Genomic DNA, 16,925 nt, shown 5'->3' with positions numbered 1-16,925 from the left:
TCTGGGTATGGCTACATACTGGGTGTGTGAGTGAAAGGGATGTGGTAAATAGGGAAGGTTGATATTCCTAGCAAGAGTACCCTCAGGACAGATGGTACAGGATTGCACAAGGGGAAGCTGGAAAGCAATGCCCAGAACTGCCCTTTAACACTAGAGAAGTATGTCCTCGGAAACTGCCATGGATGGTACTGACAGCTGAGCACATACCCTCATTTATCTTAAGTGTTTCAGGGCTTCTGAGACCGGGACTCTGGTAGGCTGTGTTGGCCTCAGTTATAGGCATGTACTATCATGGTTTTTTGCCAGTTTCCCTCTTCTTTTTTTTCTAGTACTGAGGTTAGAACCTAATAGTTGTTCCAAAGCCTTAACATTTTGCACAATACATAGGGTGCCAGAAATTGAGCCAATACCACTAAGTGATAATCACTTTCCCAATCTAGGGGAATAACAGTTGTATTTTGCTGAAAGTCAAAGCTCACTGAACTAGCTTCTTTTGCTGTTACAGCACTGATGATTAGAGTCTGAGCTTGTCTGGCTTGTATGCTAGAAACACCCAATCGGCTTTGGGGTACTCCAGATGTAGTGTTCCTCCGCATCTACTCACACAGAAGACACGAGACACAGGTTGATATTCACAGAACAGTTTATTTGCCTACCTCTCCTGGCACGCCACTCCTTGTGAATAGGAGAAATGTTCATAGCTGTACGCTGCTTGGATGCAGTGTGTGTCCACAGGAGGGAACGCTGGCCAAGGCAGCTCTAAGCTTAACAACCTGAGCACAAGTCCAAACTCAGCTCCACTTGATGTTCTTGTCCTCTTCGGTCATGTCTGGTATGTCAGTGACAATGCCAGTGCCAATGGTCTTGTTGCCATCCCTCAAAGTGAACCGCTGGCCTTTCTCTAGGATCATGGGCTGCCGCAAGATTAGATTGAGCTTCAAGTCCTCTCCTGGCATGGCAAGTTCCTAATAGAGGAGAAGGAAAAGGCAGTCAGCAGAGTACCTTCATTGTATAACCACTGATAGTCCAGGGTCAAGTCATGGGAAAATATACCAGGTGAAAGAGTATCTGGGCACATGTAAAGGACCGTGATCAGGAATTTGGTATTATGCAGTTTTAGTCAACAGCAGTTTTCTGAACCCTCCATGTTTCACAAAACACAACAGGAAGAACCAAAACCAAACACAACGTTTTCTATGGCATGCTTCTCTGGTGTTCCTAAATTTCCAACTTAATTTTCGAAGAAAGGGCTAACCTGTGTGTTATGCTGTATCTTTAGGTAGAACTCTGCTTTTGGGTTGTTTTTGAGACAAGGGGTACACAACCACCACCCAGCTATTTGTTTAATCTTTGTTTTATGTTCAAGTGCTGGGATTAAAGACGCGCACCACCATACCTTCCCTGGAGGCAAGATGACACGACAGGCCATGTCCCAAGTCAGGGAGAACATGACAGGCATGAAATGAGAGACGAATGGTTTGTGGCGGCCACCCTCCTCCTTGCTGAGGACATAAACCTAGAGGGAAGGAGCAAGGGTAGAATGACCTGGATGGAAGTCCTGCTTCTTTCTAGTCAAGGGACTTGACCCAACCAAACTATCACCTGGAGCCCTCACCTGGGCCTCCACCTTCTGGTGGGGTTGGATGGAGCCGGGCTTGACCATGACCAAGCCACGCCTCAAATCCTCCCGCTTTAGGCCTCGGACCAGAGCACCCAGGTTATCCCCTGCCTCAGCCCTCTCCAGGCTCTTGTGGAACATCTCAATGCCTAGAAAGACAGGTGGGAAGGTGGTCTGAGGCAGAAGGCAGGTACAAGACCTACATGGGAAAGGGTCATTCAGAGACTGCCCCAGCGTCTGAAGTTTTCCATCTTGTACCTGTCACCACAGTGCGAATGTTCTTGTTATGTCCCAGCAGCTCACACTCATCTCCCTTCTTTAAAATGCCACGTTCTAGTGTACCTGTTACCACCGTACCCCGGCCTGCAAAGGAAGGAACAGGGCAGGTCACCAGAGATCTCGGGTTACATGGTCCCAATAGAGGGAGGGGTCTAAGTGAGCATAGGCCTCACCAGGAATAGAATAAACTGACTCTACAGGAAGCAGAAAGGGCTTCTCCAGGTCCCGAGTAGGCACTGGGATGTAAGTGTCCACCGCATCCAGCAGCTTCTGCACTGATTTCACTCCCAGCTCAGGATCACGTTGCTGTTGGAGAGAGACGATAGGACCCTGAAATTTCTGCTCCTTCCCCAGAATGCTAGTCTCCGGGCACAGAGGGAAGGAAGCTCTACCCCATCCTCTTAACAGCAGCCAGCCCCTGCTTTTACCTCCAGGGCACAGAGCGCAGAACCTACGATGACTGGGGCCTCCTCTCCTTTATAGCCAAACTCGGTGAGAAGCTCCCGGATCTCCAACTCGACTAGCTCCACCATCTCCGAGTCCTGGACCGCATCCGCCTTATTCACATAGACCACAACATGCTCCACTCCAATCTGCAAGTGAGAACGAGGCGGAGATGGTATCCTCAGTTACCCAATTTCTCGCTTAACTTCCATTGTGCTCCTTCCAGACCCCCGTACCTGTTTAGCTAGTAGTAAGTGCTCTCGGGTCTGGGGCATGGGGCCGTCATTAGCTGCTACCACCAGGATGCAGCCATCCAGAGGGGCAGTGCCTGTGATCATGTTCTGGGTGGAAGAGGAAGAAAGCTTAGTTCAAGGACCTTTTCAACTATGCATCATCTAACTAGGTAGCTGTGAAGATCCCCACCTCTCTGCCATGTCCTCACCACCCACAGCCACAAATCCCTGTTCTTGTATCCAAACACCACCACTATCTTATAACCTCCTCCCCTCAAACCTCCACTGACCTGTGAAGCAGGTTCTGATTGTCCCCAGCAACCCTCACCTTAACATAGTCTGCATGACCGGGGCAGTCTGTGTGGGCATAGTGGCGGGCAGCAGTGCTATACTCCACGTGAGCTGCATTGATGGTGATACCCCGAGCTCGCTCCTCAGGGGCATTGTCTATCTCCTCGTACTTCTTGAACTTAGCTCCACCTCCCTCGGCTAGAACTACCGGAGGAAGAGAACACACCTCTCAACTCGGGTTCAGCGCTGCAGACGAGGTTCCGGGCACACGCCTGAATCCCTCATACATGAACAATCTGGATGGATAACGCTCTCTAATCTCCAATTCTTCTAGAAGATAACTTGGCAGGGGGAGGGAGGGTACGACAAAAAGAACTGTCCAAGGGGTTTGTCCTTGTCACAGACGCTTAGCTTCTCCACTGGCAGCGTCTCCTTTCAAACCACTCCACACAGAATGCCACTGAGACTGTTTCAGTTTGTGCCTCACAGAGCTCTTCTTGCACAGAGCAACCTGTCTCCTGCATCTTCCCATCTGAAGGGTTTTGGCGCCAGGCTAAACAACAGACTACAGACACTACTCCCCGGCTCTGGTCCTTCCAGCTGACAGGGCATTGCCGGACGCCCCCAACCATAACCCAACCCAAACTCACTTTTTGTGATGGCTGCGGTCAGGGTGGTCTTGCCGTGGTCCACATGGCCAATGGTACCCACATTCACATGGGGCTTGTCGCGCACGTAGGTCTTCTTGGCCTCCACGGCAAGACCGCGACACAAGAAGGGCGATGCCCGGGCTTTCAGCGGCTGCAGCCGACCTTGCAGCAATGGGGTCGGGCTGGCACAGAGACCTGCGGGGAAAGGAGCTTGGGGTAGTCAAGGGAGTGGATCCGAACCTAGCTACCTCGATGCCCCTCATGTCTCCAGGCTGCCTGCACCCAACCCGCCCCCTCACCGCTGAAGCGGGGCGTCGCTCGTAATAGGGTGGCGGCCGCCATTGTGGGACTACACGGCGACCGGGACCGAAAATTAGGCACCGGGAACCCGCGCGTGCAGGGAAGGACGGGCACTGGCGACTACAGATCACTTCCGGCGGAAATGAGGGTCGGGAGAGCGAGTTTGGGAGCCTCTAGCCGCCAGTCTTTATGGCCATGGCCACTGATATCCGGGTATAAGGCGGAAGAGGAGGATTTTGTCTCGCGGGGAAGGACACAATTTCTATAGTTGAGCCTGAGGGGCCGTTTTTAGGAGGAAAGTGCGCAGCATCCCACAATGCACCAGCGCGCTCGAAGGCTTATGGGCGTTGTAGTTTCCGTGGTGGCAGGCGTTTGCTTAGGGCTGGGTTCGATTCATAGGGAAGATCTCCCAGCCTGTGAGAAGTAAAAATAACTGGAGTTAGGGATGGATGAGGTCCGGAGAGTTCCAGTCCCCATGTCTCTTGCAGGAATCCTGTTCTGTCTCTCGCTCTCCTCTCTTTCTCTCTCTCTCTTCCTTACTTTTCCCCATCTTCTGAGACGGGTCTCACTCACTACATAGCTTTGGCTGGCCTGGAACTCTAGAGAACTCTAGACAGATCAGTCTGTCTCAATGCTGGGATTAAAGTTGTGCACCTCCACGCCCGGATAAATTTTCTGGGTGATAGCGCCACCCGTCTTATTTTGTTCATGTAACACCAAGGTTGAAGACCAGCTTTGAGAACTGACAACCTGAGTCTTTAGTCTCCAGATCGGAGCACATAGCAGATACCTGTTGGCTAAAAGTGTAAGGGCAGCAGTGACTGAACTTTCATGTCCGTGTTTTCTCACAGCTTCCTCGTCTCTCCCAAGATGATAATAGAAGCTACTCAACTCTTGACCTCCTTTCTGAAATTTGCCCTATAAAAGCTCAATTGACAGAATTTGTTCTAAATGCTGTAGATTCCCTAATTCCATCCCTAGAGAGATAATGATTGAAAGTCTAGGCACAAACAAGGAAGCTATATCACACCTCCTCAAAAAAAAAAAATCAAACGGCTCTAGATATAGGCACACACTTATGATCCCAGCACTTAACACACTCAGGCTCGTGTTCTAAGGCCTGAGCACAGACTGAAAAGACAAAAATAAAGACCAGTAAGTTAAAGTGTTAGTAGGATCTTGCACAAGACTCCTCTCAGTTTTGTGATCTTTTTATCTGAAGTATCCAGAACAGGGGCTGGAGCGATGACTCAGTTAAGTGCACTGGCTGCCCTTGCAGAGGACCTGGGTTAAGTTCCCAGCACCTACACAGCAGTTCACAAACATCTGTAACTCCAGTTCCAAGGGATCTGGCACCCTCTTCTGGCCTCTGCGGACTTCAGGCATGCACACAGTGCACTTAACATACATGGAGGCAAGACACTCATACACATAATTTTTTTTTTCCAAGACAGGTTTCTCAGTAGCTAAGGATCCAATCCTGGAACTAGCTTTGTAGACCAGGCTGACCTCGAACTCACAGAGATCCACCTGCCTTTGCAAGTTCAGCAGTCCTCTTTCTGTGGGTTCTTTGTGTCCAGTTTATGCAATAGTCCAGGCAAGAGCAGTTTCTTGCCCAAATGGCTATCAAACTCCATAAAGATCCTCTTCGATGCCCAGCTTCCTCTTGAAGTAGATTGGTGCTGCCAGGAGCAGAGTGTCTCATTGTCATGAAAAGTCCTAAGTTATTAAAACATTTAAAATGCCATATTCTGTAGTCTTTGAAAGATATGAAGAATGCCTATCTGAAATATATCTGTGCACATCTAGAAAATCTAACTAACATGACCACAGGCTTGACTATTATAGATGATTATTAACAACCTATATACATTACATTTTTAAATGAACTACACAATCACAATACCTTAATCAATATCAGAAATATATATACATATAATAAAATTGACCTTAATTTTAAATCACTAAAGCAAAATCCATATCAATGCAAATTATTCATATCTATATCATATCCCCCTTTAAATGTAAAGGAACATTTATAAACAATATTTGGGAAAATGGCGTAGTTACTTCTCTCCAAACTGCTTCCTGCTATATGGGGGCGCTGTTATTCAGGTCATTCATGGTATAACCTGTCGATTGCATTGGGTGGGTCACTCAGTCTAGGGGTTGTAACCCACTCGGCAATCAGTTACTCCAGGGTCACGGAAGGGTGCTATCTGGAAGAGAATGAGTTAGAAAAGAAGGAGAAGGCCATGCTAAGTTTGTCACAGCCTCCGTTTATTAGAGTCCTGGTTGCTGCTTTTATAGCCCCTGGATGAGGGCTTGGGGGGCAGGGCCAGGGATCTCGATGCGTGGTCCGGGTCGTGTAAGCCAGGAGGTTACATTCGATCAGGTAGGCCAAGAAGTCACGAGTTGCCACGCCTAGTATAAGCTCTTCAGCTGGAAAGCTGGAATGTGAGGCGGTTCCGCTAACAGATAACTCTCCATTAACAGCTTAATTGGGTGTGGGGCAGGTTTTGTCAATAGAACAATTCTCAACACAATTATAGGTGTGGGGTTCCCTGCAGACTCCCCAGAGTGATGGTTCCTGTAATGATTTTTAGGAGGGAAATGGCTCCTCACAATAACCTGTGTGCTAGATTCATCTCAGTCATCAGTTGAGTGAAGTAATTTTTTTGAAGGTGTTCACAGCAACCTTTCAGGAGGGCGTGGTCTCTCATACTATATTGGGATAGAAGCAATTCACAAGGTCTCATCCTCTGTGAAAACAAAAAACTCCTTTCCAAAGCATCATGTCCTTAGATCCAAATTATTTTCAAAATATCTATCTTATTTCAGCATTATTTATTCTATCTAAATAGTTCGGCAGCATTTATAAACAAATATATTTTAGCAGCTATTGCTCCTTTTTTAGCATTCAAACAATTCAAAGAGAGCATAATAGCATACAGTATCAAAATTCTCTTTGTATTTTCCATCTTTATGTGGCTTTATTTTAACCTCTATTTCTTTTACTTTAATTTTTTGAGACAGGTTCTCTGTATCTTTGTCCTGGAATAACTCTGTAGACCAGGCTGTCCTTGAACTCTCAGAGATCCGTCTGTCTCTGCCTCCCAGGCATTGGGATTAAAGGCGTGTGCTACCACACCCAACTACTCTCTTCCTTTTTTTTTTTTGTTTTTAACTTTAAGAACTTTAACTTTTAGCCTGCATATATTTTTACTGCATATATATTTAACATACTGTAAATCATTTAAAGGTGTTTTTTTGTTTTGTTTTGTTTTTTAATCTCTCTTTACTGTATCTCTCTCTCTTTTTCTGACCACATGAGCCTTTAAATTACTAAGCAATATGGGCAGGATTAAAGCCGTGGCTTTGCCGGCTAGATCCAGCCCATTCCTTAGCTTTCCAGCCTACGTCCATCCTGGGTCAGAGCTTCTTCTCGTCTGCTCTGGAGAGGGGAGGCATGGCGCACACCTTTAATCCCAGCACTCGGGAGGCAAAGGCAGGCAGATCTCTGTGAGTTCGAGGTCAGCCTGGTCTAGAAGAGCTAGTTCCAGGACAGGAACCAAAGCTACAGAGAAACCCTGTCTCGAAAATAAAAGAAAAAAGAAAAAAGAAAAGGTGTGCGCCACCATTGCCCAGCCATACACGTAAATCTTTAAAAATTTCAGAAGAGACACGCAAGAATACAGGTGGAGTTTATTACACAGTATAGTGGACCATGGGTTTCCAGATGGTGTTTCCAGAGGTCTTGAGGGCTCTGATCAGAGGAGTAGGTTAATCCTTTGATGGATGTGTGGATTCAGTCCTCCATATCCTGCGGAGGGCTCCTCCATCTTGCAGTAAGATACCATGTAACCGGCCTGTGGGTTAAACTGCACACCCTGTGGTTGGACAGGAGAGACTCTGACAGAAAAGACAAAAGACAAGCGTGGTGATGCACACCCAAATTCCCAGCATTCAAGAGGCTCAGGCTGGACCATGACTAGTTTGAGCTAGCCTGGGTTTCAGAACTGTCTCAAAAAGCAAGCAGATAGGCTAGGAATGTGACTCAGCTGAAGAGCTTATACAATAAGTCTTGGCTTTGATTCCCAGCAGGGCATAACCCAGTATGGTGGGGCACACCTATAATCCCAGTACTCAGGAGGTGGAGGCAAGGTGATCCATCAGAAGATCCACCCTCATAAATTCAAAGACACTTTAGGATACATGAGACCCTGCCTCAAAAAAAGGTCCAATGATAGGCCACACAAAACACAGAATCTGATTTGTCAGTGTCTCATATTGCCTGAGTCTCACCTCTGCAGCTTTAATACTAGATAGCGTTATAGACTTTTAGATTTTGTTATATTGATTTTTGTTATAGAGTAGAGCAGCCTGGTGATGGGCCAATGCCTAAAATCCCAGTACTTGATGGGCAGGAACAGGAAGACTGAAAGTTTAATGCCACCCCCTGTTACGCAGAGGGTTTGAGACTCGCCTGGGGAGCATGAAATTCTGCCTCAAAAAAGTCAATAGAGCCGGGCGGTGGTGGCACACGCCTTTAATCCCAGCACTCGGGGGCAGAGGCAGGCAGATCTCTGTGAGTTCGAGGCCAGCCTGGTCTACAAGAGCCAGTTCCAGGACAGGCTCCAAAACCACAGAGAAACCCTGTCTTGAAAAAAAAGAAAAACAAAAACAAAACAAAACAAAAAGTCAATAGAAAGGTAAGGATCTGGTGAGGTGACCACTGAGTAAAGGTGATTCTACCAAGCCTGATAACCTGAGTTGAATAACTGGAGCCCACATGGTTGGATGGATAGAACCAACTGTCTTCTGAGTTTCACATGTGCACCAAGATGTGCTCAAATACACATACACATATGGAAATAAACAGATATAAACATACATATTAAATAAATAGATGAACAAATGAATGCATTTTTAAAAGATTTGTGTGAGCTGGTCAGTGATGGTGCATGCCTTTAGTACTGGCACTTGGGAAGCAAAGGCAGTAGAATTTCTAAATTCAAGGCAAGCCTGGTCTATTAGTTTGAGATACGTTACATTTGTTTATGCTGTGGAATATTTGTTTAGTGATGCAAAGATATGTTACATTCTTTTATTTAACCCTGTAAAGCTGTGTTACTTTGCCTGCCTAAAACACCTGATTGGTCTAATAAAGAACTGAACGGCCAATAGCTAGGCATCAGAAAGGATAGGTGGGGCTGCCATGCAGAGAGAATAAATAGGAGGAGAAATCTAGGGGAGAAAGAAAGAACAGAGGCATGAGAAAAGGCGAAAGAGAGGAGGATGCCAGGGGTCTGCCACACAGCCAGCCACAGAGTAAGAAAGAAAGATATATAAAATAAAAATGGTAAAAGCCCAGAGCCAAAACATAATTAAAGGGAAACAGGATAATTTAAGTTAGCAAAGCTGGCTAGAAACAAGACAAGCTAAGACGGGCATTCATAAGTAAGGATAAGTCTCCAAGTATTTATTTGGGAGCTGGATGGTGGGCCCCCAAAGAGAAAAAAAATCCAACTGCATTTTGATATTCCAGTGTGAGGCCTGGATTTCTGCATAGGGCCTGAGAAAGCCAAAACGAAAAACAAAACAAAACAAAAAACAAAAAGATACAGCTCCTTTAAGAAACTCTGGCATACAGTAGAACAAAGCTGTTTTATGCTAAGTAGAAACAGGAAAGTGAAAACACCTGCCGCAGTACAGGGCCCTGGCATCCCAGAGTTGGGGGGCTGGGAGGGGGGTTGAATGCAGTCCTTGGTCACCTACTTCTGTCTGGGCCCAAGAGCTCTAGGCGTGGCTCTCAAAGACCTGAGAAGTGGGTGGAGCCAGCTGCCAAAGCTGAGGAGGAGGGCCTAGCTATGCCACTTAGCAGTTTAAAGGCTCCTGTGGTCAAAAAAGGCTAGAGGTGTGAAGTAAAGCAGGTTCAGACAGAAAAACAAACAAACAGAAAACCCCTCTAAATAGGTTTCAGTGTGTTCAAAAATGTGCATAGGCTTAAAGAAAAGAGAGAATATAGACATCCATAGAAAGAAATTGTTTATAAATAATAAAGTCTTTAAAGAGAGAGTAAAGTAATAAAAAAAGAATAAGTCACATAAAGATGGAAACTACACAGGGAGTCTGGATCCTGTTATTGTGTTGTCTTTGAATTTTTTGGTTGCTGATGAGCAAACAGCAGCGGCTAGAGACCTGGGATTGAAAGAAGGACTGCTGAAATAAGCCAGTCTGGATATCTGAAGAATGCCTTAACTTTAAAGTGGAAGCCAAACAAATGTTATTTGCCAGATGGAAGTCAAAAATGCTTTTGGGGAAGAGGTTATGCTTTTGAAGGCTGTGGATTCCTTCAGGAGTAATATGGATCAGGTTTCATCAGGGAGACCTTCTGTATAGGTGATACCCATAGCTATAGGATACCGCCTTGACAGGTGATATATATCAACAAAGGTTACCAGGACTTGATCATTATCTCAGTTTTCTCAGGGACCCCTAAAGATGTCTTCATCCACAGGAAGCAGTCTAGAGAAAATAACATCCATATTCGCAAGAGGTGGGGTGGGCGGTTTTTGGTTATTTGGTGGACTTTGGATGTATGCTACCATTTAGGGGAATGTAGGAATATAGGATAAAAAGATAACTGTTAAACTCAGATATTTCATTGGTATATTGATATAAATTTAAAGTTATGTTTGGGGTATTGTGCTTATGCAGTTCATTTAAAAATGCACTGAATAATTAAGAAATGAAGTTGAGGGGCTGGAGAGAAGGCTCAGAGGTAAAGAGCACTGACTGACTGACTGACTGCTCTTCCAGAGGTCCTGAGTTCAATTCCCAGCAACCACATGGTGGCTCACAACCATCTGTAATAGGATCTGATGTTCTCTTCTTGCATGCAAGCATACAAGTGGACAGAGCACTCATACCTAAAGAAATACATAAATAAATAAAATGCAAAAAAGAGAAAAAATTTTAAAAATGAAATGAAGTTAGTAGTCTATAATAATCAAACTTGTAGCCACACTGGGTATGTTTCCAACATTAAACAGGTGTATTTTAGACAGGTTATTTTCAAACCCTTCAAAGACCTATAGCATATGGCATTAAAAATGTTTTGTTAACAAAAGACTTCTCATAACAATGAGACACATTTGCTCCTGGAAGCACCAAATTTTTTTTTAATTTATTTATTTATTTATTGTGTATACAATGTTCTGTCTGCATGTATGCCACCAGACCAGAAGAGGGCACTAGATCTCATTACAGATGGTTGTGAGCCACCATATGTTTGCTGGGAATTGAACTCAGGACCTCTGGAAGAGCAGGCAGTGCTTCTAACCTCTGAGCCATCTCTCCAGCCCTGGAAGCACCAATTTACTTCATAAAAGGATGATGGACATTGAAGAAACTCCACATGGAGCTTGCTTTCAATGTGGTAAGGCTATCACATTTGGGCAAGAAACTGCTCTTGTCTTCATGGCTGGCAGTATTCTGTACAGACTGGACAAGCAGGACACAGGAAAGTGACTGACAAACTTTGCCAATACAAGGTGGGGAAGTCCTTCAAATTTCCTGCTTCACTGAAAAGTCTGCCAGATACTCTAGGCCTGTAGGCCCAAAGATGAATGCCCCAACACTGCAGAGGAACTTTGGGTGACTGTCCAGGCAGCTAGATGTCTCTGTTGTTAGATAATATTTTGTCCTTCTGGGATGTTCTATGGAGTTAAAGGCTAAATAGAGCTATAGTTTTTCTTAGTTATGATAGAAAGTACATTAGCCATAAAGAGTCACTAAGATAAGATAAATAATGGAGTATTTTCTCTGCAATTGCTAAATACATAAAGACTGAATATTCTAAATGTAATTCTTGCTTGATAACTGTTTTTGTTTTATATAGTTCTACTATGTTAAAGTTAAAACTTTTCATTTTTATTTAGTCAAAAAGGGAGAAATGTGGGGGCTGGAGAGATGGCTCAGAGGTTAAGAGCATTGCCTGCTCTACCAAAGGTCCTGAGTTCAATTCCCAGCAACCACATGGTGGCTCACAACCATCTGTAATGGGGTCTGGTGCCCTCTTCTGGCCAGCAGGCATACAGAATATTGTATAAATAATAAATAAATAAATATTTTTTAAAAAAAGGGAGAAATGTGGAAATTACGTTTAAGGTGTGTTATGTTTGTTTATGTTGTGTTATTTTTTAATGATGCAAACATATGTTGCATTCGTTTATGTTGCATTTGTTTATCTTAGTAAAGTTGTATTACTGTACCTGCCTAAAACACCTGGTTGGTACCAAAAGCAATCTACAGATTCAACGCAATGCCCATTAAAATCCCAGCAAAATTCTTCAAAGACCTCGAAAGAACGGTACTCAACTTCATTTGGAAAAGCAAAAAACCCAGGATAACCAAAACAATCCTGTGCAGTAAAAGAACTTCTGGAGGCATCACAATCCCTGACTTCAAACTCTACTACAGAGCTACAGTACTGAAAACAGCCTGGTATTGGCATAAGAACAGACAGGAGGACCAATGGAACCGAATAGAAGACCCGGATATCAATCCACACATCTTTGAATACCTGATCTTTGATAAAGAAGCAAAAAATAGCAAATGGAAAAAAGAAAGCATATTTATCAAGTGGTGCTGGCATAACTGGATATCAGCATGTAGAAAAATGGAAATAGACTCATATCTATCACCATGCACAAAACTCAAGTCCAAATGGATCAAAGACCTCAACATAAAGTCAGCCATACTGAACCTTATAGAAGAGAAAGTGGGAAGTACACTTAAACACACTGGCACAGGGAACCACTTCCTAAATATAACCCCAGCAGCACAGACATTGAGAGAAACAATAAATAAATGGGACCTCCTGAAACTGAAAAGCTTCTATAAAGCAAAGGACACGGTCAACAAGACAAAACGACAGCCTACAGAATGGAGAAAGATCTTCACCAACCCCAAATCAGACAGAGGTCTGATCTCCAAAATATACAAAGAACTCAAGAAATTGGACACCAAAAGATCACATAACCCAATTTAAAAAAAAAATAAGGAGTACAGACCTAAACAGAGAACTCTCAACAGAGCAATCTAAAATGGCTGAAAGACACTTAAGGAAATGTTCAACATCCTTAGGCATCAGAGAAATACAGATTAAAACAACTCTGAGATTCCATCTAACACCTGTAAGAATGGCCAAGATAAAAAACACTAATGACAACTTACGCTGGAGAGGTTGTGGGGAAAAGGGAACACTTCTGTATTGCTGGTGGGAATGCAAGCTGGTACAACCCCTTTGGATGTCAGTGTGGTGATTTCTCAGAAAATTAGGAAACAGCCTTCCTCAAGACCCAGCAATGCCACTTTTGGGTATAAATCTAAAGGATGCTCAATCGTGCCATAAGGACATGTGCTCAACTATGTTCATAGCAGCTTTGTTTGTCATAACCAGAACCTAGAAACAACCTAAATGCCCCTTGACTGAAGAATGGATAAGGAAAATGTGGTCCATTTACACAATGGAGAACTACACAGCAGAAAAAAATAATGACATCTTGAATTTTGTAGGAAAATGGATGGAGTTAGAAAACATTATTTTGAGTGAGGTAACCCAGACACAGAAAGACAAATATCACATGTACTCACTCATAGGTGGTTTTTAAACATAAAGCAAAAGCCAGCCTACAAACCACAATCCCAGAGAATTTAGACAACAATGAGGACCCTAAGAGAGACTTACATAGATCTAATCTACATGGGAAGTAGAAAGTATAAAAAGACAAGATCTCCTGAGTAAATTGGGAGTGTGGGGACCTTGGGGGAGGGTTGAAGAGGGAAGGAGAGAGGCAGGGAGGGGAGAAGAAAAAAATGTAGAGCTCAATAAATATCAATAAAATAAAAAAACCTGTTTAATCTAATAAAGAGTTCAACGACCAATAACTAGGCAGCAGAAAGGACAAGTGGGGCTGGAGAATAAATAGGAGAAATTTAGGCTCAAATAAGGGGGAGGAGCAGGAAAAGGAGAAGGAGACAAGGATGCTAGGGGCCAGTCTTCCAGCGACAAAGTAAGAAGAAAAGAAGGATGTATAGAATAAAGAAAGATAAAAAGTCCAGAGACCAAACTTAGTTAAAGAGAAATGGGATAGGGCTGGAGAAATGGCTCAGTGGTTAAGAGCATTGCCTGCTCTTCCAAAGGTCCTGAGTTCAATTCCCGGCAACCACATGGTGGCTCCAACCATTTGTAATGAGGTCTGGTGCCCTCTTCTGACCTACAGATATACACACAGACAGAATATTGTATACATAATAAATAAATATTAAAAAAAAAGAGAAATGGGATCATTTAAGTTAGAAAAACTGACTAGGAACAAGTCAAGCTAAGGCAGGCATCCATAAGTAAGAATAACTCTCTGTGTATTTATTTAGGTGCTGGGTAGCAAGCCCCCAAAGAGTAAAAATACCAACTACATAGAGAAACTGTCTCAAAAAAAGTTTTGTTTTGTGTGTGTGTGTGTGAGTGCACGCGCGCGCGTGCGTGCATGTTCACACACGTAGAAACATTAATACTTTTGGAAGATGCTCTTGAAATGAAATGGCGTTCCATTCCCCCACCCCCACCAATTTATTCATTCTATTTGGCAGACACTTTGAGCTTCTATTTAACAGTCAAGGATCCCAAATTTTGCTCAAGATTGCCCTTTCTCTAGCTCCAGGAATAAATCCTAACAGGACTGGTTCAATTCCTGTGGTTCAACCAGATTTGACGGCACACACCTATAATCCTAGCATTACAAAGGCAAGGCAAGAGGATTGGTACTTTGAATCAGCCTGGACTATAGAAACCGACCTTGTCTCCAGAAAACAAGAAAAGTCAAGGGTGAGGGTGTTAGTATTCAGGCGTCTGTACTGGCCCGCCCTAGGGGTTCTGACTGGCTGTGTCCTCAGCTGCAGCCACTAGGAGCATCTCCTGTGCACATTCACTATGTTCCCTTTTAAGAGGGCCCTGCCCACCTCCCCTCTCTCTCTCTCTCTCTCTCTCTCTCTCTCTCTCTCTCTCTCTCTCTCTCTCTCTCTCTCTCTCTCTCTTTCTCTTTCTTCCTTTTGCTCCCTTTCTCTCTCTTTTTCTGCTTCTCTGCTTGTCTCTGTTCCCTGCCCCATTTTCTGTCTCTCCCGTCTCTTCTGCTGTTGCTGTCCCCAGAGGCCGGCCTTCCCCTTCCCCTCTCCCCTTTTAAAGTTCCTTTTCCCCTAATAAAAACCCCTCCATGTGAGTTCTGTCGCATTATGTCTTTCTCTCTCACACTGCTTTTTTTTTTTCATAAGGAAGCACAGAGATTTTTTGTTTTTAATTACAGCAGAGGGTAGAACGTGAAGCATCTTCCTAGAGCAGATTTTCTTACATGGAAGAGGAGGATTCTTCAGATGGTTTGAGCCAGGATTGTCTGTTTTTTGCAGCCAAATACATCATGACATATTCTTGTTTGTTTACCTTTGTTTGTTTTTAAGACAGGGGTCTCTCTGAGAAGGCTTAGCTGTCCTGAAACTCATTCTGTAGACCAGGCTAACCTAGAACTCACAGAGATCCACCTGCCTCTGCCTCCCAAGTTCTGGAATCAAAGGCATGTGCCACCACCACCACCTGGCTATAATATTTGTTTTGAGTCAGAGTCTTACTATGTAGACCAGGCTGGCCTCGAGTTCACAGAGCTCTGCAGGCTCTGCCTCTGAAGCACTGAGAGTAGAGGTGTGTGCCATCGTGCCCACTTCGTTAACTGGCACACATTTGTAGTATGCGGTATTGGTTCATACAGGCGGTTTCTTTTTCTTTCTTTTCTTTATTTGAGGTGAGATCTCACTATGTAACCCTGGTTGGCCTTGAGTTCGAGGCCAGCCTGGTCTACAAGAGCTAGTTCCAGGACAGGCACCAAAGCTGGCCTTGAATTCACAGAGATCTGCCTGCCTCAGCCTCAGCTCACGAAGACATTTCCTGTGAGCCAATAGAGTGCTTTGAGCACATTTCCCTTCCCAGCCCTTCCAGTTACCTTGGTTTCCACTTTTACTTTCGTGCCATCAACACTGTATCTATGTATAAGACCACAGAGAGAAAACATCGCCTATTTGTCCTTCTGAGACGGACTTAAATCATTTAATGTGGTTCTCTCCAGTTATAAGCATTTTCCTGAAAACAACATAACTTTGTTCTTTTTTAAAAAAAGATTTATTTATTTACTTATTGTGTATACACCATTCTGCCTCCATGTATGCCCACATGCCGGAAGAGGGCGCCAGATCTCATTACAGATGGTTGTGAGCCATCACTTGGTTGCTGGGGATTGAACTCGTGACCTCTGGAAGAGATCTCTCCAGCTCCCCATAACTTTGTTCTTTAGAGCTAAAAATATCCAGTGCTCACAGGGGCCAGAAGAGGGTATCCAGTCTCCTGGAACTGGATTCATAGGCTGCTGTGAGTGCTCAGAATGAAACCCAGGTCCTCTGGAAGAGCAGTCCATGTTTTTAACTGCTGAGCCATCTCACCAGCCCTCATCATTTACACATTTTTAAATAAAATTATTTTGTTATGAATTTTTTTCCAGCATGTATGTATGTGGACAACAGGCATGCATGGTGGCCTTGGAGATCAAAAGAGGCTGTATCTGTTCTCCTGGGACTCTAGTTACGGAGTCACCATGTGGGTGTTATGAATCAAACCTGGGTCCTCTGGAAGAGCAAGTGCTGCTCACTGATGAGCCAGCTCTTCAAGCCTATAGCGTATTTCCTTTTATCTGTTCCTCTGTGGACAGACACCTGAGCTTTCAGGCATGAAACATGGATATGTTGGCTTAGAGTTCTTTGTTCAAATACCTAGAAGTGATAAACTGGGCCATATTTACTTTTTTATTTTATAAAGATTTATTTATGGGGCTGGAGAGATGGTTCAGTGGTTAAGAGCATTGCCTGCTCTTCCAAAGGTCCTGAGTTCAATTCCCGGCAACCACATGGTGGCTCACAACCATCTGTAATGAGGTCTGGTGCCCTCTTCTGGCCTGCAGGCATACATACAGACAGAATATTGTATACATAATAAATAAATATTTTTTA

General features: G+C 44.2%; 1 protein-coding gene across 1 annotated transcript; it reads right to left on the bottom strand.

Annotated features, from left to right (window-relative positions):
• Positions 1 to 625: 625 nt before the first annotated feature.
• Positions 626 to 3,981, bottom strand: Tufm (Tu translation elongation factor, mitochondrial). Its single transcript, XM_050121572.1, has 10 exons — positions 3,815 to 3,981; positions 3,516 to 3,710; positions 2,903 to 3,069; positions 2,578 to 2,682; positions 2,326 to 2,490; positions 2,071 to 2,203; positions 1,877 to 1,981; positions 1,616 to 1,767; positions 1,397 to 1,516; positions 626 to 965 (listed from the first exon to the last, which is right to left on the bottom strand). The coding sequence occupies exons 1-10, from the start codon at positions 3,855 to 3,857 to the stop codon at positions 792 to 794; spliced, it is 1,359 nt and encodes a 452-aa protein (XP_049977529.1). The 5' UTR covers positions 3,858 to 3,981; the 3' UTR covers positions 626 to 791.
• Positions 3,982 to 16,925: the final 12,944 nt, after the last annotated feature.

The sequence above is a fragment of the Alexandromys fortis genome, unplaced genomic scaffold (assembly GCF_014885135.2).
Source record: "Alexandromys fortis isolate MF-2015 unplaced genomic scaffold, M_Fortis_MF-2015_v1.1 scaffold_199, whole genome shotgun sequence".
In the NCBI taxonomy this organism is placed as follows: Eukaryota; Metazoa; Chordata; class Mammalia; order Rodentia; family Cricetidae; genus Alexandromys; species Alexandromys fortis.
This window is presented reverse-complemented; position numbering and strand designations above follow the sequence as displayed.

Bases quoted from the DNA above. Each gene is read 5' to 3' on its own strand.
- Tufm (XM_050121572.1), bottom strand. From the start codon at position 3,857: ATGGCGGCCGCCACCCTATTACGAGCGACGCCCCGCTTCAGCG. The intron at 1,982-2,070 runs GTGAGGCCTATG...CTTCCTTTGCAG, and splicing joins GTCAGTTTATTCTATTCCTG to GCCGGGGTACGGTGGTAACA. The intron at 966-1,396 runs GTATGGTGGTGC...CTCCTCTATTAG, and splicing joins TCATCTTGCCTCCAGGGAAG to GAACTTGCCATGCCAGGAGA.